At 38.9% G+C, this 24,845-nt stretch overlaps 1 protein-coding gene across 3 annotated transcripts in view; it reads right to left on the reverse strand.

Annotated features, from left to right (window-relative positions):
• The window catches only part of KIAA1549 (KIAA1549 ortholog), a 144,730-nt gene that overhangs the window by 4,308 nt on the left and 115,577 nt on the right, over positions 1–24,845 (reverse strand). Inside the window, exons 11-19 of one of the 3 annotated variants that reach the window (XM_062011122.1) lie at positions 24,412–24,614; positions 20,957–21,081; positions 15,432–15,637; positions 13,502–13,725; positions 12,224–12,368; positions 10,351–10,584; positions 9,322–9,374; positions 5,421–5,566; positions 3,389–3,543 (exon numbers count right to left, since the gene is read on the reverse strand). In XM_062011122.1, the coding sequence (XP_061867106.1) occupies positions 3,389–3,543; positions 5,421–5,566; positions 9,322–9,374; positions 10,351–10,584; positions 12,224–12,368; positions 13,502–13,725; positions 15,432–15,637; positions 20,957–21,081; positions 24,412–24,614 (1,491 nt within the window). Of the gene's footprint in view, positions 1–3,388; positions 3,544–5,420; positions 5,567–9,321; positions 9,375–10,254; positions 10,585–12,219; positions 12,369–13,501; positions 13,726–15,431; positions 15,638–20,956; positions 21,082–24,411; positions 24,615–24,845 lie in introns of those variants that run through there. The other 2 variants (XM_062011114.1, XM_062011127.1) reach the window with 2 other exon arrangements.

Genomic DNA, 24,845 nt, shown 5'->3' on the forward strand with positions numbered 1-24,845 from the left:
AGTCTTAACAGCAACTTAAATCATGTTCTTGTTACTTTTACACTAAAATGCATAACGTGATTCAGCTCCTACCTCATACTGCACTGAATTAGCAGCATAAAAATGGCTTCCTAAAGAAAGTTAAGAAGAACAGCTGATGACCAGAGTGGTATTTTTTTAACATGAAGGCTATCAAAGTTTTCTTAAACTTGTCTCAAAAAAGGGAAAAAAAAATGTGCATTTTGTGATTTCATATATAAAATAAAAAATTAAACAGGTCTGAGAACCTTCAAAACCAGATTGGTTTAGAAATCTAGCCTATACAAACTATAACAACAAAATAAGGAGAGTAGAAAGGCTGGAAGAATTTTGGTTGGTGGTGTTTTTTTTACTTTTAAATTCCTTAAGTAAAATACCCCATATAAATGTATACTATTATATATTTAACAATATATATTTTTATATATTGTCTATAAATTACACATTTTTATACAGAAATTTTTGTATAATTGACAAAAATATCTTTATTGACTCTTACATCTTGAGGTATGAATATTCATGAGATCACATTGTGAATTTGTTCATCTCCATTCAATAACTGTTCGACTCTGTGGCTAATTTCAGATGGATTGGATGTACAAATACACACATAGACATGTATGTAGGTATACATACGAATTGATGTATCATAAAATTCACAAAAATAAGTAGCTAATTAGACATAATCTTATTTGTACTGTCTTTGAATCTGCCTCTGAGTGGCAGAAAGGCCAAGTTAAGTTGTGCACAGCCAGACCTGTCAGCCAGCATGTATCTCATAGGGGACTGCAATGGGACATGAGAGGCAACTTGAAGTATGGTGAGATGCTTTAGAGACACTATGGTAGGCAGCCAGAGTATAAAAACAGAGCAAAATGACAAGGGGAAAATAACAGAAACCTGGAGAAGACTTGGGAGAACAGTAGAGAGCTACAGTGGATCGTAGATAGTTAGAAGGTGATGCCAAGTGGTAGTAGGGTGGTAGATATGCAAGACACTACATACACCTGTAAGAAACCAGGTTTCACTTGTTCTGCTGCTCGAATGACTACTTGCTCAGAATTTTACTTTGTGCCAGCTAAGGAAATGCTGTAATTATCCTGGTTGCCTAGGCCTTCAAGATGGAGAATTCAAGTGAGTTGATGGTAACCTGCACACTAGTTTTGGGTCAGGAGATACAAGTGACAGGTCAAATTCCAGTGAAAAATCAGGTGTTGACCGCAGGAATAATATGTGAGCAAAAAAACCATTGCAAGAACACACATCCCTCTCAAGTTTTCAGATGAGAAGAACAGAAGAACGCTATAGATCTGATCTTCCTAAATGCAGAGCTTAATTTTAGAAACTTGCTCAGAACGAGGGAATAGTAAGACTGTTTGCAAAGGATCAGTTTGATATTGCACTGTGAGGAACATGACCCTCGTGAAGTAGGACCTCCTTTCCAAAACAAGAAAAGACAAATTTAGAGCTCTGTCCTAGTGAAAGAATCTAAACTCTGAAGGTAATTATTTAAATACAGAAAACTAAAAGGCTAGAGGTTATCTCATAATGCTTTTTTTCTAAATGTGGATAATCCTTTGCAAAAAAGGAAAGAATTCCTCTTAGGAAAAGGAAAGTACTGGCACAAGGTGAGCCCTCTTGCAACTAAATGACACCATACTCATAGTTCTAGTCCATGATCTCCTCCTTTTGCCTTTTTTTAAAAAAAATTAAAAAAACACAGTAAAAATATTACATAGCAGTAACATATTAACTGCAGCAACCAGCGAGCAAAAATTTCTGTCAAAGTCAAGGATTTGGTTAATTAAAAGAAAGTCGACCTGGACTGAGGTGATGTGTATTCACCTGAAAACGTGACTTAAGGTGCAAACTGCAATCAAATCATATTATATTTGTGCAAATAACTGATGTAAAAAACAGCTGTTTGCATAGTGTCTCAGATAATGGGTCTGTAACTGAATTTTCAGTCATGTTAGCTCTAGCAAGAAAATATTAAGAAAGCAATGGCTGAACATGGGGGAGTGAAGGCAAAGGCCCACAGGTCTAGCAAAGTCATTTTCAGAAAAGACAGACAAATGATAAGAAGGGGCAATGAATTGTAACCTAGAGATGCCTCAGAAAATAGAATAGGAGAGACACTAAGATCTCACATTCAAGTGTTTTTTATAGATGCAAACTGAAATTATGACTTTCTTCCACTCAAATACCACAGTTCCAAGTACAGATGGCAAGTTAAATTAGGGAAATATGTCTATTTGCTTTTGAATATGTCTTGACAGTTGAAGTTTTTGAATGGTATCAGTAGTGTTTGTGTCTAGTTTGCCCAGTTATGAAAATACTTAGGCTGCTTCTTTCAAATTTGTTGGAATGAGTAGCAGTAGCTTAGTTTCACCAAAATCTAAAGACAAAATTCCGTTGCATTTCCTTTCTGCAATGCCATTTTGATACTACTTAATATTGCAAAGCAACTTTAAGTAGCGTGAACACACATTGCTCTAAGTACGCAAAAGGAGGAGATCTTTCCTTCCTCCCTCAAGGAAGAAATAAGAAGAATGACAGTTTAAGGAAAGCAGCAAAAGAAGGCACATAAAGATGTCACTCTCAAGAGTACTACAATAAAGCCATCACAGGTCAATCTGCTTCAAGATCCAAGCACACCAAACATAGACTCGTAGCAAGCAACTCTCTTTTCTGGATATATACTATCTTCAACCTCATACAGCTGGTTGAGTCAACCTCTAGAAGCACCATTGCCAAGAACGTGAAACCATGATGGCTGCCTAGGCAACGCTGGTAAATGAATACATATGAATTTACCACATCCTGCTGACTGAGGCTGGGAAAATAACTTGTTTAGAAACACCTGTACTGTTATGCGCAAGTATGTACTTTATCCCATTGCCCTCACTCCTGCTGTTGGCACACTTATACAGAAGACAAGTAACTGTACCAATATGAAGCAGGACGGTAGTCTGGGACAATTTAGTTTGATGTTTTCTACTTACAACGATCTCAAAATAGAGGCGTATTTCAAAGAAGAAAATGGAAAGCAGTATCCACCTCTGCTGGAGCTCAGAAGTAGAACTGGGTGAACTGCAATTAATGGGTGAAGGCCTCAAGTGAGAAAAACAAAAAAGAGGTTAGGGTAAAGTGAGAGAAAGCAGTTAGAGAGAAGCAAAGGCGAAGGAACAGCAAGCAAAAGTTAGAAGAGCTAACGCGGGTTTCGAAGAGCAGAGCAAAGCAAAGAATGTCAGAGAAGCAACTGAAAGTATTCCAGGGGGAAAAAGTTCCAAACAGCAACGCAGGAAAAAAAAATACCCAAACATATCACTACTTCAGAAACTATGCAAATGTGTAACACAGTACTCACTGCATCTCGCCTAGCATATTCATCCTCTCCACGGTACTGGGGCCACCCTGGCCCCCCCGGCTGGCCATGCCCTGCTCTGCCTGAGGGGATCTCCACTTGTTGACCTCCGATCCTGCTAGCAATTCCCACCTGAGTGAGGTGCTGTATCTGAGAACCTTAAAAGCAAATATCGTTTTTTTTCATCTTTATACACAGTCAAGTTTGTAGGGCAGACAAACGACAACACAAAATTTTGTTGGAAGCAGGAGACAAGAAGAAAGTAGAGCTCTGTTTCTGTGCAATTAATAAAAAAAAATCAGCAGAAAGAAGGCTGTCAGTGTAGAACAAAGAAGGAAAAGTTATGTACATTTTGTGCAGTTCATTTAGGTGTGATGCTTTTCATTGCCACTGCACTGAAAGAAGAGGTTGAGATACAGGCATCTCAGACGCGGACTACACTTCATCCCAAAAATATGCCACACCTTTCCAAACAGTGTTTACTGAAAGCCCTGGCAATGCTTTCATGTAAATTACTTAGCAGCAAAGAGAAGACATTTGGTCCTGTGGTACACTCTATTTGCATCACACTGACAAGACCCTAACTCTTCAGACTTCTTTCTATTCCATGTCTCAGAAGAATACAATACATGACTATGTAAGAGTGTGGTTCTTTCAGCTTTGCTCTGTGGTTAAATATTAAATGAAGCTGTCATTGACTAACGAGAAGGTCAGAATATACTGTCTCTCCTTTCAGTCTGAAAGCCCTCCTCCTCTTTTCTCCTTTCCTTTCCCTTCTCTTTCCTCCCGCTGCTTTCAAACACATGCAAGGACAGCCACCACCATTAATTGCAAGAGACATGTAATAACATGCCAGCTTTCCCTTTTCCTGAATTTCCTCCCACAGGGGAACACAATTTATGTTATTATTATTATTATATTTTGTTATTTATTAGAAATGAAACACATTTAATAAACCCACAGATACACAAGAGAAAACTTGGGAGTGTATGTACAAAAAGGGAGGAAAAGACAAAAACAACAGTGTGATTTACGTGACGAACACTTAGGTCACTTTCATATTCTCCTCTCAAAAAACCTCCAGTATTTGAGAAGCCTGATGTTTGCACGTAATTACGCTGAAGGAAAGGAATTAATCCTCTGAATTGCCTCCAAACTTTAAAGCAGAATATAAAGAACATTTAGAGAACAGTGTGAATCAGACAATAAAATAGTCATCGTTCAACTCCCATCAGTCACTAAATCCCTGTTATCCTTATTCACTTGAACATTTACAGGGAAAGGATAGCAGCTACCAAAACTAGGACTCTGACAAAAGTACATGATTGTATTTCCAGGTTTTTTTTGACTTCCCCAGGAAAACCTTTCTCTGGAAAAAAAAAAATTAACTGTGCCATTTGTGTAAGAACAGAATATTTTACTCTTAGATTCAATGTTTGCTGCCATGTGACGGTAGAATCTGATTCACGATAGCACTGATGAGGACTATGGAAAGTACCTCACAAACAAATTGGGAAAGGTGATTTCATGTGGGACAGTAGCAATAGATAGTATCACCAGAAGCTAAAAGATCCTGCTTTTACACATACATTTCTAGGAAGAGAAATGAGAAATAAAGACAAAGAAAAGTATTTAAAAACCCCATTACTTAACTGTCTGATTTGGGATGCATACGTTAGCTCACTTAGCACAAAAGAAATAGCTGGCAGTGTGAAGTTAGCATACACTGTACACTCTAAAACAGTGAGGTAATCTTCCATTCTTAGAGAGTGGGTTTTCAAAAAAAACATGCTGTGTGATAACCAGTGCTTTTAAGACACTACAAAGTCGGCAAAGCACTACCTTATTCTGTAAGGTCCTATGGACGTAAAGTTAATCTCACTTTGTGATTCATTTGTTTGGCAGTGAAGACAAAGACCACATTTCAAGTGTAGCAGCTGGAGGAGAACGTCATCTTATTGGTGACCTTGGTGTAACAGTAGATACAGAAAAGGATCGGTTATTTTAGCGTATATTTGACTTAAGTGAAATGTACCTGCAGTGCTTCCAACTGGCCGTGGCCGTGCCACTGATGGCATTTCCTCTGAGTATATCCCTCTGGAGGAATACTGAACCTCAGCTGGCTGCTGGTCTGGGTGCATTAGCTCTGCAGGTTGAAGAAAACCTGGGCCAAAGTTTTGCCTGTGGAAAAAGTAAGGACTCAAGATCACAATAAGTGAATTGCCTAATTAGAAACAGTAATACAGACGTACCTCATACAACAACTCTTTACCATGTCTTTTAATATACATTTTAACCTTACATGTTAAATAATTACACTTGAGGCATATATTCCTCCTTCATGACTCGCACTGCACATCAATAGGAGTTAGGGAAACTCTAACAAAAGTTCACACAAGTGTTTTTCACATGTTGCAGTCTGGTCAACGCAGAGAAAAAAAACCACAAAGTCCACTGATCTTGTTCTTCCCTTAGAGAAAAAAGCATCCTCAATGGAAAAAAAAAATAGAAAATAAAAAGAAGACTTCAGTAGTGTTGTGGCTGCTTACTTCAGCAACAAATCTGACTCTTATTCAGGACTTTCCAGGTACATAATTTTTATCTAAATCAAACCAGATAAACTGCATTATGTGTATTTCATGAATAATTATTATTTCATCAAGCCTACTGATCATTTTTCAGGAAATTTTCAAAACATTGCTCTTTAAGATTGATCAAAATATTCAAAGATGAAGAGATGCAACATTTACCAAAATTAACATTTCCTTTAATTCAGGATGGCGCTGAGTAGTCGTTACGTATCTGCTGGAAAGAGTTACCAATAAAAGCCATCATCAATACAACTTCATTAGTTGTGTCAACGTAATGGGACTTGTAAAAGAAACTCTATACTTCATCCACAGAAGTAGAGAAGGAGATGGAAATGCTGCTTTTCCTATGCTTCCTAGCAACGTATCTGAACCCTGGCATAAAGAGGTTATATTTCAAAAGCGAGGAGGCAGTTGAGTTTTCAAGGATTATTGATTCTTGTCAATATGGTGGAGGTGTGGATACCCTACCTTCAAGGTTACAAGGCTAGTCTCTCTTAGGCTCCAGGTATGATCAAAAGAGAGAGATATGCTCCACAAGAGACGTTCAAAGCAAAAGATTAGGTTCACTAAATAAATTTCTGCAGGAGTCTGTCACTGGTGAGTAAAAAGGAAGCAAAGGCAAGACACACATCCCAAGTTAGGCGCATGAAATGACACAAAGTGAAACCAGGGATGAGTTTTACATGCCTTTTACCACAATGGCATCTAAGTCCTTCTAGGCTATGAATTGCAACCTACCCCATTCCTCAAGACCTCATTTTTATACTCTTTTGCTTTACAGGAAAATCCCAGACTGCATTTATTTCAAACTATTTTTGATTTGTGCTTTATTTGGAAAATGAACCACCTTTGTATGATAGCCAGAGAGTCAAGAAAGCTGACACAATAATAAGGTCTCATAATGTCAAATAAGAGCCTAATTAGCACAAATGAGAAATTTTTAAATTAAAGGACTAGTTACCTGACATTATAGTATTAAATGGAGGGGGTATAAGGGATTCAAGCTGCAAAAATCTCATTGTGTAAGTGTCAGAATTTCTCCAGTTCCCTTGCATATAATCCCACCTGTCCACTCAGTATATCCAGAGGAAACCATTTCTAACCAGCCTTGCAAGCTAGTTAAAATAAATGCTTCATTGGGTAGGTAATGTTTAACAGTATCACTTCTGTTATGTTAATCACTGTAACCAGTAAAAGATGTGATCATTGGGCCCTTTATGCCTACAGTGCTGAGCTGGAATCTGATAAATTACTATATTTTTTGATGTTGTCTAAAGAAAATGTTTTCTCAACATTATTGTATTATTCTTGTGCCAATTTTTCAGAGGACAGGAAGTACATCCTTTTTTGCTGATGGTTTGGTACTTGAAAACTGCATGTTTAATAACCCATCACCTTCTCCTTCCAATTTTCTTTATACCAGATAGATACAGTTACTTGATAAAGTCAGAGATCAACATAAGAGTACAAAACAGGATACAAGTCTAAATCTGTATCATACAGGCTTTCTAGTGCTTCTTCCTATTTCCAGACTGAGACCTAGCCTTCAATTTATCTTTGCACTTTAAAAGAAAAAATTATTAATCTCAAGTTATTTAAAGTGGGGAGATACTGCTTTAAAAATCAGTTTGACACTACTAATCCACTATGGCTAAGTATCTCTCTCTCTGTGGCATGATGCAATACTCATTTTCTGGTAAAAGCTCTTCACCGTGCCTTTGTTTGCCTAGCTGTTAAACGACCTAGGTCTTTCAATTTTTTTTAAACCCAGGTTGGTTCCACCCCATTGAAGATGCTGATGGCATTTATACAGAGAAGGGAACAGTATGTTCACCCAACTATTATTTCATGCATTGGATATTTAAGCCAATGGACTATGATACGTACCATCTAATCCTACTGACCTCAGGTTATTTTCCCTTCCTCTAATTGGTGCACTGTTTCTAACAGTTTGTTTAGCACTATCTTCAGAATTTAGGCATAAACCCTACGTCACAACCATGACAACTCTTTCATCGTGTTCTACTGATCAAGCTTTAGGAAACCTGCTATTTTAATGAAAATTGAAGGAATTCTTCCTGTTAAGGCCAACAATCTTGTAGACTGCTAACTTACTCTGCTGGCACCAGCAGAGCCAGCATTTGAACTATTAATAATGATGCCATTAATTTGTAACCTACAGGAATCCAAAGTGCCTACGCCAAAGGTCGATGAACTTTTGAACAAAAAGTATGTTGCAAAGACACTATCCTGCTCAGGAGTATTAACATAGGTTACAGCCCTTTCAAGATTAATTTGTCCCATTTTCCCTGAATGCATAACAGGCTAACAAAGAGGAAATCCTCAGTAACAAACTATTTGTTATGCTTTGTGATGGCTGTCTCAAAACTCATAATCTTCAAGGCAACCTAAATTACAAAAAATATGCGCCATGTCATACTGTGTGCTGTTTCATGTATGTGCCCTTCACAATGAAACTGTCATCTTCAGCCAAGACTTAAGTAAGACAATGTGCTTAGAGACTCCCCCTTTTCTAGGTCATCCTTTCAAAATCAAGTTGCACAACAATGGATAAAGGAAAGTTCTTCATATGCATTTTAACATCAAGTTTCCAAGGCAGCAGACTTTAGGTGACATCTTACGTCATGGATACCTGTGGGATTCCATCTCACATGGTGTAATGTAAGAAGGTAACTATAGCAGCATGAGGCCACCTTTCTATCACTTTGGTGAGGAGCAGATAAGTCTGATCACAGTGGGAACCATGACTCCGAAGTCCAACTTCACATGGAATTAACACTCACCTGAACAATTGTTTTCTTCTCTTTACATGACTCTCCCACAGAAAGGCCAGGAGAAGACTGAAAATTTTTTCTTCTCCCCTAATTTTATAAGAAAAGGCCTGCAAGGCAGGCTTCTCTGTGAGGGTTACCAAGCTTTGTAATTTGTTCTCGACTTGGGTTAAAAATAGAATGAATCTGTTAGTGATCGGAAAGCTTTTGTAAGTGTTGCCCTGAGGCTACAGAAACATGATGAAAAGCAAGAGAATTGGGAGAATTACATGCATCTAAGTAACTGTTTTGGGCTCTAAGAGTAGAAACTTGGTTGTTTACTCAATATTTGAAGGATACCTCTATAGTCAAGGGGCTAGAAACACGTTTCTTTTAAATGGAGGCTTGGATTCCCTACAGCATGCATATGTCATTCATGGTACATAAATAAATTATACAGGCTGGATCTGGACTCCTGTTACTTTTAATTTATACAGTATTTTGCATAGTGATATACCAGTGCCACTAAGAACTCTGGAAGAATTGCAAAGAATTTCTGTCAGTGAAAAACTACCTTGGTACGAGACCTGGTGCTGTTGGTGGAGTCATTCCAAATTCCACGTATCTCTGTCAGAAGAACAAAAAAAGCCAAATTAAAACCAAAATGCACACCCTGGAAACTCCACTGTCAGATTTTAAAGTGATGAATGGTAGAAATCGCTAGGCTTGTAGATGTGACTTGATTGCAGCCACATGAGCTTAGTTTTATAAACTCAGAAGCACAAGATGATTTGGGAACCACTGCTACAGCGGACTGTAAGTCTCTTCTGTCTGATCAATCTTAACTTAAAAGCCTTTCAGAAATACTTTCATGTGCCTAAGATGGAGGGCTGCTCCAAGGACTACTTAGCATAAAACTTTGAGTAAACCATTTGGAAATCTCATTGTATCTCACCCAACATCACATGGCAGCAGAAAGACAACGGAGCTTGGACTCAACAGTCCAGTGCATTATGAAACTTCTACTGAACAGTTGTGGAACTCAAGATAATATAAATGATTATTCCTGTGTCTGTGCTACGTAAGATAATCTTCCCTATCTTTCACCTCCTGAAAACATTTGGATACCCTACTGAAAAAAATGTGTCCTAAGTCAAATACTTTGTTTTTTCTTTGTCAAAATTGAAACTAGCACATACATGTTAAAAGTTTCACTCTTGGACATAATGGGATTGATCTGTGAAAGATCTGAGAAGAACATAATATTCATCCTAAAGTAGGAGAACTCCTGTCCTCTCTTGTGGTTGGGATGGGAAAAGGGAAAAGAATCCAAATGGCTTAAAAAGCAAGTTCACCATCTTGTGATAGTCACTGCTGAATTCTTGTGGTTCCAGAAACTGTTCCACATTTGTGATAAGGCCTGACAGAGTGGGCACAGTAACAGTGACTGTGGCTCAACTGGTGCTCACTCCCTGCCCAGAAAAGCCTTTTAAATTGCATCACTCACATTAAATGGGTTGTTTACTGCCTGAGTTGGACCATAAGGTGATCCCCAGTGGGTGCATGTGGTTCCCCTCCCTGCTCGAGCAGGAGTGTTGTTTACCGGCTGTCCTGCAGAGACCCCGGGTGATGTGACAGCCGTGGAATTGGCCGCTTGGCTACTGGGAGCCACCAGGGCAAAAGCATCATCCAGTAGCGAGTGCATGGTTTGCCGAGCCTCTTCAATGGACGGCTGCGGTGGGACGTATTGAGAGACCGGGTGGGAAGGCAAGCCAGGGAACTTCCCCAGATCAGCTGAAGATGACGATTGAGGTTCGGGAGGCAAGTCTGGATCCGACTGGAGGAAATGGAAAGAAGGTGAAGGGCAGCTACACAGAAAATCTAACCAGACAGCTTCCTCTGGGCTTGAAGTCTGAGCAACATACTCTTTGCCAGAACAACAGTGAAATAATATAACTCAAGTGCTGGTGCTGGACAAAACCTGCCCCTCACCTTCCCCACTTCTGCATGCACACATGCATGCACATACATAACACCAGCTGTTTGAATTCTTAATTCAGTGTGATCTGAAAGACTCTGATCTCAGATAAGGCATCGGAGCTTTGTATAGGAGTTACTCAGCTATAACAGAAATCTTGTGGTTGGAAAGCACATAATGAAGTCATGCCGAGAGTGTTTACTCCACCCAGAAAAAGACAATCAGCTCTGTCTGCATCTTTGACTTCTCTGCAGCTTCCGTAGTTTCAAGAAATTAATTCAGTCTTTATCTTACAACTGACCACATCAGCAGTAATATCAAACAATTATTACCTCCCAGAAAAACACACAAAGAGAGCTGTTAAGCAGCTGCCTGGTTACTTGCATGGAAGTTGAACTTGGGTGCATCACCTGAATGGGATTCATATGCGTGCTTCATAGCAGCAATACGTGAAGCATGCATCACAATTACTACCTGGGATCTTACCACATGGGCTTATTGTTCATCAGTAACGGGAAATTAAATGAGCTTTGCAGTAGCAGATTTATTATCAAAGCTCATTCTTGACACTGCGTGCAGACTGCAAAATCAGTCATCAGGGTGCAAAAGCCTCTACTTCATCAAGAACTTAGCATTCCGAGTACCGTCTCACCGAAGATGCCAAAGGGGCTGAGCTTGCTGTGTGACACGTCTTAATTAAACAGCTTCAGATGATAATTCATTCTGCTGCAGCATGACATTAAAATCGTCACACTCTTGTTTGAAGGCAAACTGCAGAAATCGGAATTGTAATCACCTGACTGCAGATGCACCTAATGGTGAAACTCACCGTCTTTCAAGGTGAAAACTGTCCAAGGATTTCCAATATTAGCATTAGGCTTAGTAAAGTCTGCTTAGAAGTGGTTAAAGATGCCTAAACACAGTTGGTGACACTGAAATGATTAAACAGGAGCGTTCTCCCGTGTCTTTGCTTTTTTAGACAGGAAACAAAATTAATTTTCAAGACATTGTACTGGAGTTGTTTCAAGTTGCTGTAGTACAAAGATGTGTTTCTCTTTCATTAATAATTAATTCCCACGTCTTAAAGATGAGAAAATTTCTCATGAAAAGAGCTGTGCCTTCCGCTCTGTGAGAGCAAAGGATGAAATTGCCTGTAACATATGAATATATAACATTCAGCAAATTGGACTAGAGTGAAACTGTGTTCAGGATATTGCAGAACATGCCAAACACACTTTCATGTGCATAGTACAGTGGCATTAAGGAAAACAAGCTTTTGGTTCTCGGCCTCTTTAGCACTGAGGAAAATCTGGGAGATTTTTACTGCTTAATACCGACAGACTGACAATGAAATCCTTACTTCACCTTGATTTATATGCTGACTACAGGTGACTGAAACTAGCCATATATACCACAGTCAGAAGGCCAGAAACCTCCCAGTGTCCCCGCTGTCATTAGAATTATCAGAACACTCCCATCATTCAAGAGACATACATACAATATATGCAGAATTATTGACTCCTGGAGGCCGTTTGTATGTCCCATCACTGTCAGTTGTGATTAACCTGTCTTTTTCTGCATCAATCGGACTGCCATTTATCTGATGTCGCCGGCGTTGCTTGGGAGAACGTTTTGCACGAGAACTTAATAGGAAGACAACAAAATGCAGAGAGAGAGGAAAACAAGAAACAAATAAGACAAATGTATTCACATTTGGTTTGGCAATTTTTCTTCTCATCTCACTCAAGGTTGAGATTCTCTCCAAGTCATCCTTGCCTCTGCCCTGTTTCTCTTCCCTTTCCCAATTCTTCATGCCAGTCCCACTAACTAGCCTCAAATCTGTCTCAATCTTCTCCTAATGACACTCATGGGCATCTCTCCAAACCGTCCCATTCCTCCCTTGTACTATCTTCCAGATTCACTTGCCCTTGTAAATTTATCTTTCAAAGTGCTCCAGCTCCTCCCAATACCTCTCAAGACCTCCCAGATCAAAGCCCAACACATCTGCAGTAGCAGAACAGATCACACCGCCAACATAGCTTTGCGCTTGGCCTGTTGTGTTTAACCCTACCAGCCAAATCAACTGATGAATCCATGTAGCTGGAGAAAAGCTACTTTCCATCAGTGCAGAAGCCGTCACAGGGTACCAGTGCTCCTGCAACAAAGTGCCAGTATTCATAAGCTCTGAGTAGAGCTCATTCTATTATTTTCTGAAAATACAAGGCCAGGAAAGCAGATCCATGAGGCTGACAAATGTGCCTCCTTACCCAGGGGCAACATGTAAAAAGTTCTCTTGCTGATTTGTGAATTTGCCTGAAAAAGCATGAAGATTCTGAATATTAAAGTTGTTCAAGGGTTCCCTTATTTTGCATCCTTCCTTTATAAAAATATTATTTCTTATATTTTATATTTTCCATTTATATTTTTTTAGCGCTTATATTACTATTTTGATCCCTCTACACCACACACAAGAATTATTCAAACAAATGTCAGAGCAAATACTAAATTGCTCTAAGGCAGTTTTCACACATTCAGGGATTTTAATCAAAAATTCACTGTGGAGAACTTGTAAAAAAGTGCTCTGAAAACAAAACATACTGAAATATATACTGAAACAAATAAAAATGTTTAGAACAACCCAAATATTTTCATCTAGATAAATTTAACTAGTGAGGAAAATTATTTTAAGGTCTTAAAGTTCAGAAGTACAGGTTTAATGTACTTTGGATGCCGACTCTTAAAGAAAACTCTTCTTTCCAGTCTTTAGAATCCCTACCTCTTCCTGGGCTCTATGAAGACAGTAGGCACACTGCCTCCAGGGTCCAAGATCTTGTCAATTTGCATCTGTGCCTTGCGATATATTCTGTGCTGCTCTTTGGAGTCAACCACCACCACATCATCCACCACTGGAAATTCATAGTGCCCTTTGCGCTTGGCGCGAAGACGAATCTTATTGCGGTGATGCTCAATCTCAGATTTATGCCTCAGGGCTGTTTGTATCTTAAAGAAGGAGGGGAAAAAAATAAGCTGCGTTTTTCATTTGTAGCTTTTGCAGTCAGAACTTTATGCTGCTCTTCTGTAAATCTCTCCTCCTCACCTCCCTGCCTGCCCCTACCTCCCTCCTTTCCCAAATCTCCAAAGGATTCAAATTAATCACACAATTTGTAAACACACTTTCTCTCTTGGATATTTTGCAGTATCTCCATTGCCTCCCCAGGTAGATGTACTATTATGTGCAATATGATTGCTAGCACAGCAGGTGTAATTAGAGAGAGGTGCCAGTTTGTTAACAAAAGGCAGGAGGAACATGAAAAGCTCCTGCTGTCTGCCAGAAGTGACACTGCTCTGAAAAAAGTAAGACTAACCAGTACAGGCTACATCTACCTTTGCTTGTCAGAGATAGATTTGTTCAATAGTGTTGAAGTCTGTCACCTGCTCCCTTTAATGACCTTCATCACATAAGAAGCAAAAACGTCAAGAGCTAATTGAGCTCATAACTTGGTGCCTCTGCTGAGCGTGAGAAGCCACCGCAGCTAGGCAAAACTGCAGCAGCAACACAAAGGCCCAGGTCCCTGGATGAACACAGCATTATCAGCTCTATGTCTTCTTGCAGGCTAAGCTTTCATGCCTCTCTCCCTCCTTTTTTCAGATTCCCTGGAGTGCATCTCATCACCTGGGGAAAGTTATCATAATACCATACTTTTATGTCCTGACTCAATGCTCACTGAAATCACTCTTATCAACGGAGAAGACTTGGGCACCAGATCAAGTAGCAACAACTGCTCTGTCAGTGCTGGACTAGGTTGGAACACATCAGCAGCAAATAAAAAGTAAATAAGGTTTTTTTTGTCTATTCTCTCATGAAAATCCCCCAAAAGCGTAACAGGGACGTAAGTCAGACTTACTTTTTACATTGGTAGTTAGAATCATGTACCTTCTGCCCATAAAATGAGATTTCCATTTTGTGGTCCCTCTTGCCTATATGTATTTACCATCCTTCCAAAAGGTACTCAGAAACAGAGTATATTAACACAGTTAAGTTAGAGGTTGCTGTAATCTTCCACTCTAAATTATGAGAAGATGCCATCTTACACCCAGTACAAAACCAGGATGCAGGTGCATTGTACTGTGAGGCAGGATATGATGTGGTTTAGCAGTGCATTACCTTGTCTCCCAATGTCCCAGGCATGCTCATACTCAGCTTACACAAGGCAACCTAAGCCTCAGAGAAAGCAGGAAGTTTCTGTTTTGCTTACAGTCATCAGAAGCTGGATGCAATGAACCAAATTTGTGCTGCAAATTCACACCCCAGAACATCTTGAGATAACTTTGTTTGTACAACTCATATCCTGAGTTGCTGAAGAGTCAAAAGAATGGTGTAGAATGAATGCCAAGGTGGGCCAAACATTTCTCACGCATTAACATAGTTGTCACAAGTCCCATTCTGTTACTTAGCAAAAAGATGATAACACAAGGTATCCTGACCATCAGATTTGCTCCTCTGTCAGCACTTTTGTGTTTAGGTATTTCTTAAAGACAGGTCAGGTTTTCTCTTTGCATAGAAACAGAATTATTTTTCTAACATCAAAATTCAACTCATCAGGAACCAACAAGGAACTCCTGATAAGAAGAAACTGGATACTTTTCATTTCCCACTTGGCTGGAAGCACAGTCCCCCACAAACGTTCAAAGCAGTTGAAAAATACCTCTTTATTAATTTTGTTTGTCTCTGCTACTCGGTCAGAAAGCACAGAGTTCTGAACTGGAGGTGCTGCCATGGGTTGCATGGCAATCAGCTGGATCTTGCTCGGGACCCGTCTGCTGGCATCTGAGGAACGCGACATCCTATCCACATGTTCAAAGATAGAGGCTGAGGAGTGCTGCTCGTTTCCACTGCTGGTCTGAGGTGGTCCTAAATCACCAGAACAAATACAGAGTAAAGTAGTGCTGCTAGGGTTATCTCAGTCAAATGTTAAGCTCTGTAGACGCTACAAGACTGTGCCATGTATTCAGTCTGTGTTCAATTCTATAGGCCTTCCAGCTGATTCACATTTAGAGTACAATGAGTTTACCCAGTGGTTTGCAAATTATAAACAGTTTTCCATTATATTCCCAGAAGGTGAACTGTCATTCTTTATTTCTGTACACCAAGCTCCTGGCATTTGCAAACCCCCAAAAATCTCAATCTACTTTACTCCATTAAAAAGCTGCTCAAGTACATACTGTTATTGGTTCCTCTTATCAGTACCTAAGGAGATGCAAATTCCTCAAATGGAGGTTCGGAGAGCAATAAAAGATGTCTCACTGCAAACGCAGTTCTTAAGTGATAAAAGGAGTGATGTAGGAACAAAAACCAAAAAAGCCTTAGAATTCTACACAAAACACAAAGAATTTTACAGACATTTTACCAACTACAGCTTTTAAAGCACTATTTTCTTCTCTGTGACAGTATAAACAGTTCACGTAGTAATAAGCAAACTGCACAAATATTACCATGTAGTAATTTGATGAAAAGGTTAGATCAAGTCAAATATGATCAGCAAAAGATGTTATGGAAACCAACACACATCACATTGCGGCAATCACTTCAACAGAAATGGTTCATCTCTCTCAAAAGACTTGGAATCTGTAGGATCACCCCAGTGCTTTGCAGTTAAGCATATATTTGAGTACTTGTTTCTGGAGCTAGGCCTACAACAGGAACTGTTAATTGTATTAGGTTTGCAAAAAGAATATTGAAAACTTTGAAAAACAATCTTTTGTCTTGTCCATGTAGTAATGCCACAAATTCTCCAACTGAATTTCACCAACTGAATTTCACAACGAAATATAAGCAATAAGAGATGAATATTTGTGACTTTTCTAACGAATGCAACAGTAGAGGGACACAGTCCATTATCCTTGCACAGGATATCCTTCATATCTTTGAACTATCTGAGCTTCTCAGATTCAAATCAGAAAGAGAATCTGATTTGATTTCAGGACAAGATCAATTGCTGATCAACCTGATCCAACTCCAACAGACAAGAAGCAGCCACTGCTCTGATGCGTTTGCAACACATGCTGATAATGAAGCATAGAGTTTAGAAAAAGAGTGAATGCTGTCTTCTGTAGAAGATCACAGTAGATGTTTTGCTCCTTTGCTTCCCTCTCCTAGCACAAAAACAGAGCAGGAGAGGGTAGGAATGGCAGATGATTATATTCACATCACATTACTTTTGGGCTGGAAAGCAATCTGGCCACAAGCTAAGCAAAATTATTATTTTTCATGTTTCTCAAACGTTATCAATGCATTGTCAAATGTACAGCATTTACAAATGTGACTCTCCTATACAAGTGTCCTTCAAAACAAAGTAAACAACTTCACTCAAGAGCTCTGTGTCTCAAACATTCTGCAAGACACAGAACCTAAATGAAATCTATCTCTCTTCTGTAGCTATTTATAGAATCTTTATCATTTCTCATCTTCACATTTTCATGCATTTCTTGGAAGCGTGCAAGCATTGCCTCAGAGAAAGGGGAACAGGATACATTGACTAGTTAGTGTGAATCCCTCAGAGCAATCCCATACTGCAATGGAAATCTCAATTTCTGAATCAATTTTTCTCATTTTCCCCACACATTAGTCATTTTCCCCCAAACTTTCCAGATGAACAGTAGTTCTCAAAGCTCACTGATCTCCAGCACAAAATTTTAGGTTATTTTCTTATTACCTGGTTAGCAAGGTCCAATGTATTAAATTATGATGAGCATTGACTCCAAACCTTTATAATTTAATCCATCACTTTTCCTTTGCACATGAGTGCTTGGCAGAGGCCACTTAGCTGAAATGATTCTTATACTAATTTAGTAAAACTGCCCAAAAGTCCCACTGTCAAATTTTGGTATGGCTGTACGGTAACATCATATGTTACTCTTTTGCAGAAGAGATGTGCCCTCACACACACACACACAAACCCCATAAGCTGCATCTGACCTTTAAATCCTCTCTCTATGCATACACTGAATGTGTCTATAAATACAAACAGAGATAAAAGTAAAGTAGATAAGAAAACCAGGAACTGCACAGTGCTGTACACATACAACAAAAGGAGAATTGGTTGCTAACTCAACACATGAATGAGCTCCTTTGGAAGTTTTGACTAAGGGAATAAGAGTGGTTTCTCATTTCAAAGTTCTTATATTGCACTATTGTCTGTGGTTAGAAAATCTTCCTTACAAAGCTATCAGGTGGCACCATATGAATGAAATTTTGATCTCAGACTAGACAGCTGAGCCTGAAAAATAATGGAGGAGTATTAATACCCAAACGTTGGATAGAATGCGTTCAAACAACTAGTCCATATGGGTCATATGTCAGGTTCAATGTTCCCCAGTGTTCCCTGGGTTGAAAGTATTAATTCAACCAAAGTGTCAGGAAAATGAATTGCTCTGCAGGAAGCTATGATTTCAAATGAAATCCAATATAGTTGGAAATAAGAGGAAGGCTGTTGCTTCCTGCACTCTCTTGAAATAAACACAAGAGACACAGCAACAAAGCTGCATAAACCCTAATCCCAAATTAGGTAAAGTCAATTGGAATCCTCCACTGATCCACCGGTATTTGAATCATGCCAGAGTCCACAGTTTGAGATTAATTTCACACAGTTTGTATCTCAGTAGATTATGTCCCCAGGATGCAGCTGGAGACTCTCATTAGTTAGCTGTACATACCCAACAGTGTAAAGCTTCATAGCCAGCCTTACATCCATCCTTCTCTGTTATTATAAGACGGAAACTGCTATCGGAAGACATGGTCTTTAATTTGTCATTAGATATGGTATGTGTTATCAAAGACCGTGTCAGCTTTCTCCTGCCTCATCTTTGCCACGTCTCAGTCCTGACCAGAAAAACACTAGTTCATGAGACAATATTTGTGCTTGTTCGCAGGTAGCTTGTGTTTGTCATGGGCTTCCACTATAGTCACTATCTCTAACAGTATCTCTAAGTTGTTTATACAATGCTAGTTTCAGGACCAACAGCTGCCCCAGTTTTGTTTCTTTCACAGTGATGTTTTTCTCAATAATTTAAAAGAATTGGGAGGAAATTAGAAAAATGTGCCTAAATTGGATGACTATAATTTGTGTTACTGACAATTTTTTTTATACTCAAAAGCAATTTTGTTTTTTTAGACTCAGAAGACAAATCCTTCCATCCTTAAGATACAATTGCAGCTACTCAGGCACCTCTATTCATATTTGTACTCAAGTACCAGCTCTGGTTACTTACCCACTCTGTTTGCTCCTGACAACATAAAGGAAAAAGAAGAGACAACACAGTAATTATTACAAATAATTCAGCTGGAATGGCAACTGGGAATAAACCCCACAGCAGTAAGATGATTGCATTTACTTTTGAATGAAATGCATGAACTTGGATCACGCTGCCAAGCCTCAGTTGCACAAAAAGGGAGCTGAATCTGCTGTTTAACAGAGAGCTCTATGCAGACAGTGTCTCCAATTCTAAATGCTAAAAATAGTCCCTATGGTTAACAAACTAGAGGCACCGAATGCTGAAAATGAAGTATATTTATCCAGTAAGGTTATGATAGGTAGAAAGGGCACATTTTACACAATATTCTTGCTGCCTGTGCCAGATAATTCAGATGCAGCAATACCTAAGACTTCTACAGTAAAAGGAAATGTTACACCTTACACAAAGTTTTAAGCCTGATGAAAAACACAGAGATAACAACGGAGACAAAAAAGTTCCCAAGTAAAATTAAATGGGTGAGTACTAAATCAGGGCAACAGAATTGAAGTCAGATAGGTTGGAGCAACTCATAAACCATTCTGAGATGAGCTCTGTCATTGTTTTCCTATATATTTACTTGGGCATGCTTTTTGGCCCTTACAGCAAGTCTAAGGCACTGAAAATACAAACAGCATCAATACTGTAACTTCTTTTTGTAAACTGAATAAAGTACATGCTGCACACACTGCCTGCACAATTACGAGGAAGTCACATTAGCAGATTCCATGCTTTGTTTTCTTAGAGAAGAAAGCCTCTTCCATCACCCTTACTCTTCTGTGAGTAGTCCATATCATGAAAGATTAAGAATCATTCCATATTTAACCTGCCATTTGGCCACGTGAGAACTAGCAGTTTATATAAACTATCTTACATATTCCTCAATCTCAGTTCTTGAACATAAGCTAAAACTGAAGATTCTCTGCTGTGACCTGAATTTCCCTGGTACTGCACTCCTCAGTCATGTTTTCAGCTGGTATTTCATGGAGTATGTGGAAAAACTTTCGATATACCAAACAGACTCCTCACAATGTCATCAGTATCAAGGCCATATCTATTAAGAACAGATGAAGTATCAGAAACTCCTTTGCCAGGTATTTAGTATCAGAATTTTCTGTAAGAAGGCTATTGTGATTTAAGGCAAAGATCTGGTAACTAAAACCTCAAGAGTGGAGCAAACCAACTAAATCCAAAAGGCTCTCAGATAAAACATTTATGTGTTTATGTAGGCACAGCTGCCCACACCCTTCTAAACAAGAAAAGAATTTAAAAGACTGTTTTAACTAAATAATAACAGTGGGTTTGCAGTATTTTATCAGCTTTTCAACAATGACAGAAATGTATCTTAGGAGATCTCCAAGGAAAATGACGGCACTTTAACTGGAAGGAAAATGGTTCTTTAAAAAAAAATATTTCACCATTATGAATGTACTAGCACTGGATTTTCATCTTTCTAAAGCACAATCTTGAAAGCATTCTGATGTCTGAATTAGAAATTATCTGTAAAACCTCTCTGGTCTTTCTTTTTACCTCTCTAGCCTCTTCACTTTTCTCAAGTTACAGCTGGAGAAATACACTCATGCTATAACAAGTCCTCCTGTGACCTCTACTGCCCATGTAACAGCAAGATTGCAACTACAGGAGTCACAAACGGGACTAAATGGAAGGACGTTTTCCAGGGTGGTGCGTGGGAGAGAAAAGGAGGGAAGATCCATTCCTGCTAAGCCATTAGTTTCAAAAGCTTGCTGGAATGAAAGGAATGCACGGATCTTCAGTTTCAACAGAAGAAACTAAACCAAAAAGAAGAGGAAGAAAATTTTCTGTGACACAAAGCAGAAAAATTAACAGCCAAAGATGACTTTAGAAAAGTTATAGCACTAGAGTAACTCTTCAGCCTGAGTAAATCACTGCTAGTGCACACAAGAAAAAATAAGTAACAAACCCTTCTTCACTGCTCTGCGCGGTTTGCCTTCATTTGCACCAGCTGATGGTCTTGCAGTCTCTTCTCCTGTCTCTCTCCCACTGGATTGTTCACTTGCTGTGGAGTCAGCATCTGATGGTGAAACTCTGCCACAAACATTAAAAAACAAACAAATCAACACATAACATAAATTTGAAAAGGGGCACAGTCCTCAAATGCAAAGAATCCTGTGCTGAAGTATCTTGTGAAGACTGTTAATATTTTCCTCTGTTTGTAAGTAAAGTTATAATAAATTATCATAGTTAGATATTCAGTGCCAGGATGTTACTGTTGTTGAGTGTGAAAACTGACTGCACCAGCATTCAATTCACATGTGACAAGATTATTAACTACTTATTCCTTGCTAAAATACACGTCAAGAAAAGCCTCTGCATTTGTAAGTAACAGTTTACTTTTCAGACAGAAAAAAGTTATATTAGAAATAAGAAACTCGTACAGGTAATTAATCTAATATTTAGGCTTGCTGGCTTGGTGTTTCTCTTGCTAACAGTACAAATCCATGTGAATATTTCCCTGACTAGCTAAATGTAGAGCCATTCAAAAAACGCTACTTTTATGTATTTCTCCCTTGCAGTCATGACATTCTTAAAAACATTTGTTACCTGTAAATTACAATCTCAGTGCTCATAATTTTTGTGAATGATTACAGAAAGACAGAAGGAGATATAGTTTCCCCAACAGAATCCTTCAGCTGTAAAATTACTCAGATAGTATAAAAAAAGCAAAAAATATTGGGCATACATCACTGCTCAGCTGACACCAAAGCCTGTCTTTTCATATGGGATCAGCCTTTGTGACAGTGTCTCTAATGACCATTTTGTCTTGTGAACATCACTTTCTACTCCTGCAGGGAGTTAGTCACTGAAAGTGTGTCCATGTATTAACCATGCAAGGTTTGCTTGGTCTAGATGGGTATCTGAACTAGTTACTGAATCTCTCTGCTAAACATCAACCTGGCTAGAGTACACAAGCTAAGATAACTATACCCAGGCAGGTAAATTCATTCAAAGTTAAATCTGCTCCTTGCAGCAGGCAATGGTCTGAATTCAACTCCCTTTTTTTTTCCTCCCTGAAAAATCCACTGCTAATTGAATTATGTCTTTCATTCTCTTCTGCAGGTCTGTAGTACTAATAAGTCACATCCTAACTAAAGAAAAAAAACAACAAACCAATTAGCAGGGGAAAGAGAATAAATGATTCTCAATGTGCTTACAGATCTGTACCATTGCACCTTTTCCTTCTTTTTTAAAGTGGAGAGGGTGGGCAGAACTATTGTCTCTACCACCTTTGTCTTGGTTCAGCAGAATACAAGTCTGAATTTCTGTTTCCATATCTGCTACTGACTTTCTGTTTCATCGCGCTGTGCTTTGTATTCCTTTATGGTCTTTCCTCAGTCTGTCTAAATTATCATCAAGTAAATTATAGGAATGTGAATAGTGCTGAATCAACATCAGTCATTCTTTGTAAGTGCTGAGGAATATGAAGTTGTATCCTCTCAAGTCAACAACAGGTCCAATTCTCAGCTGGAGCCTAGACATGTTGTGCATTCTGAACTCAGTTGTTTGTATTGTTTGTTGTCTTTTACAGACACAGAACACATACTCACATCACCACTGTATTTCCTGGCATGCAACATACAGTCCTGAATTGCACTGTGATGAACTGAGTTCTGTATTTCCTCACAAAACAGAAAACAGCTAAAATGAAGATAATGCACTATGCTACCATTTCATATTTCTACTTCTGCCTCGGGTAATAAATGTTTTAAATCTCAAGCTGACATAAGCATGTCAGCATGTTAGGGAGACGCTGGTAACATCTCCATAGTTAAGCCTAAAGGGAGATTTGCTCTTAAGGAAGGATAAGGGAGAGGAGGGAAATTCTCCTTTGAAAACATTTTGAAGCATTTGAATTTAGACTCTATTTAGAAATATTTCTTTTTGTTCTAAATTTGATCAATGATTCACTGTTGTCTTCAGGGGGAACACTAAAATGTTGGCTTCTGAAAATTTTTTCTGCTTCATTTTCCGAATTATACTAAATTAAATACAGCAACAGCCTCAAGTTTGAATTTCTTAAGTGCATACCAACATAGATACCTTGCCCTTCCCCAAAGCATCATCTCTGTCTTATTCCACTTTTGAACTTTTTAAAAGAAACGCAGAAACACATGTCCTTCTGATGGATATTAATTTAATTTATTTAAGCCACATCAAAATGAGTTAGCTAATTTTTCTTCCACTGTTTTCCAGTTTTGCCCACCTTTCACTGTAGCACTAGTAGTCTACTACTTGCAAGGCCTACAGGGAGTTAGGAAGACAGGCTCAGCATCTGGGAAGGTGAAAACCGAGCTGCACGAAGCCCATGTGTGGAAGAAGAGCAAGGATCTTAGGACAACTCGGCTTTATAGAGAAAACACAGAAGGCTGAGCGGAGGAACAAGCTGGTCACAGACACTTGCAGCTCAGGAAGACCACTGTTGGTTTCCTTCATTCAACTCTGCCCTTAGTTGTTGGTTTTCTCCCGCTATACAAGGTCACAAAGGTAAAAAGCAGAAGGGATGTAGGGCTGTAGACAAAGGAGTGCAAAACTATGAGAGGGAAGTAAAGGCAGAATTACTGGAAAGTAGAGCACAGAGGAGCTCTGCAGTGAAGAGCTGTTTGACTCACCATAGCACTCCTCTCCTCAGGGCTGCATTTTTTTCCCCACTTACTACTTATCCCTTTTTTAATGCACAGATCCTTCTTTACTGCATAGGTCTGTTCCCGTGTCTAATCTACAAACACAATCCTTTCCAGTAAGACACATACACATCATGTGATTATTGCAAAAGGTTAGGAAATTACTGCTGAAAGTTGGTAGGACACTTCTCTCCTTGCACATCTGTAAATTATCACTCATTTTCCTGACCAAAGCTGTTTTGTTATAAGAGTAACCAGATAACCAAAACCGCAAACACTCACACATCTTCCCTGAATTTTTGACATACTGCTTATTTCTGGGAATTCCAACTACCTGATCACTATTCTTATTATTGAAACACTGTTATTCATCAAAGGTTGTCATTTGTTTCCAATCATCCATTGCCTTAGTGGCAAGAGATCACTACAAAGAGAATGCATCAGTAAAGATACACATGGTGTTTCCCCTAAACAAACGATGACTTGACTACAGGCAATCGAGCAGCTTCTTAAATACATCTCTTCACGTGCCATATTGCCTTTAAAAGAAAAACAGACATTAAATTCTCACAACTTTGTACCAATAACAAGTACAGAGGTGTATAGTCCACTAGAAAATACAAGTCCCAGAGATCTGGAACAGTTCTTTCCACAGAAATTGCCTTAAAAATATAGTAACCACCAGCCATTAACAAACTATCATCTACTACAATTTGTTTTATCTCTGTGAACTGACCTCCCTCTGTGTCGAACGGTTTTTGAAGGCTTTGAGGAAATCTTGGATTTGGGGCTGGGCACATCTCCATTTTCAGATGGGGTAGTATCCTTAATAGGTCCTGGTAAAGGAGCTGGCTCATGGATAATCAGGACATCATCTTTATTGTGCTGGCCCAGATGCTGCTTAGCAAAATCAAAGCCTTTCACAGTGGGGGCTTGTAGCTGTGAGAGAAGAACAAAGACAAAAAACAGGAACCATGAGTGACAATGAGTACAAAGGCTTTGGTTAAGATTAGATAACAATGGCCAGTTGGAGGACCCTCAGGCTATGGTGGCCTCTGGGATGAACATGAGAGCTGCACAGAAAAGAAAAATAAACCCCCCATGACTCTGTCATCTTAGTTCAGTTTATGATACACAATTTAAAATTCCAAATCAGCAAATCTAGTTTAA

Source organism: Colius striatus, chromosome 1, assembly GCF_028858725.1.
Source record: "Colius striatus isolate bColStr4 chromosome 1, bColStr4.1.hap1, whole genome shotgun sequence".
In the NCBI taxonomy this organism is placed as follows: domain Eukaryota; kingdom Metazoa; phylum Chordata; class Aves; order Coliiformes; family Coliidae; genus Colius; species Colius striatus.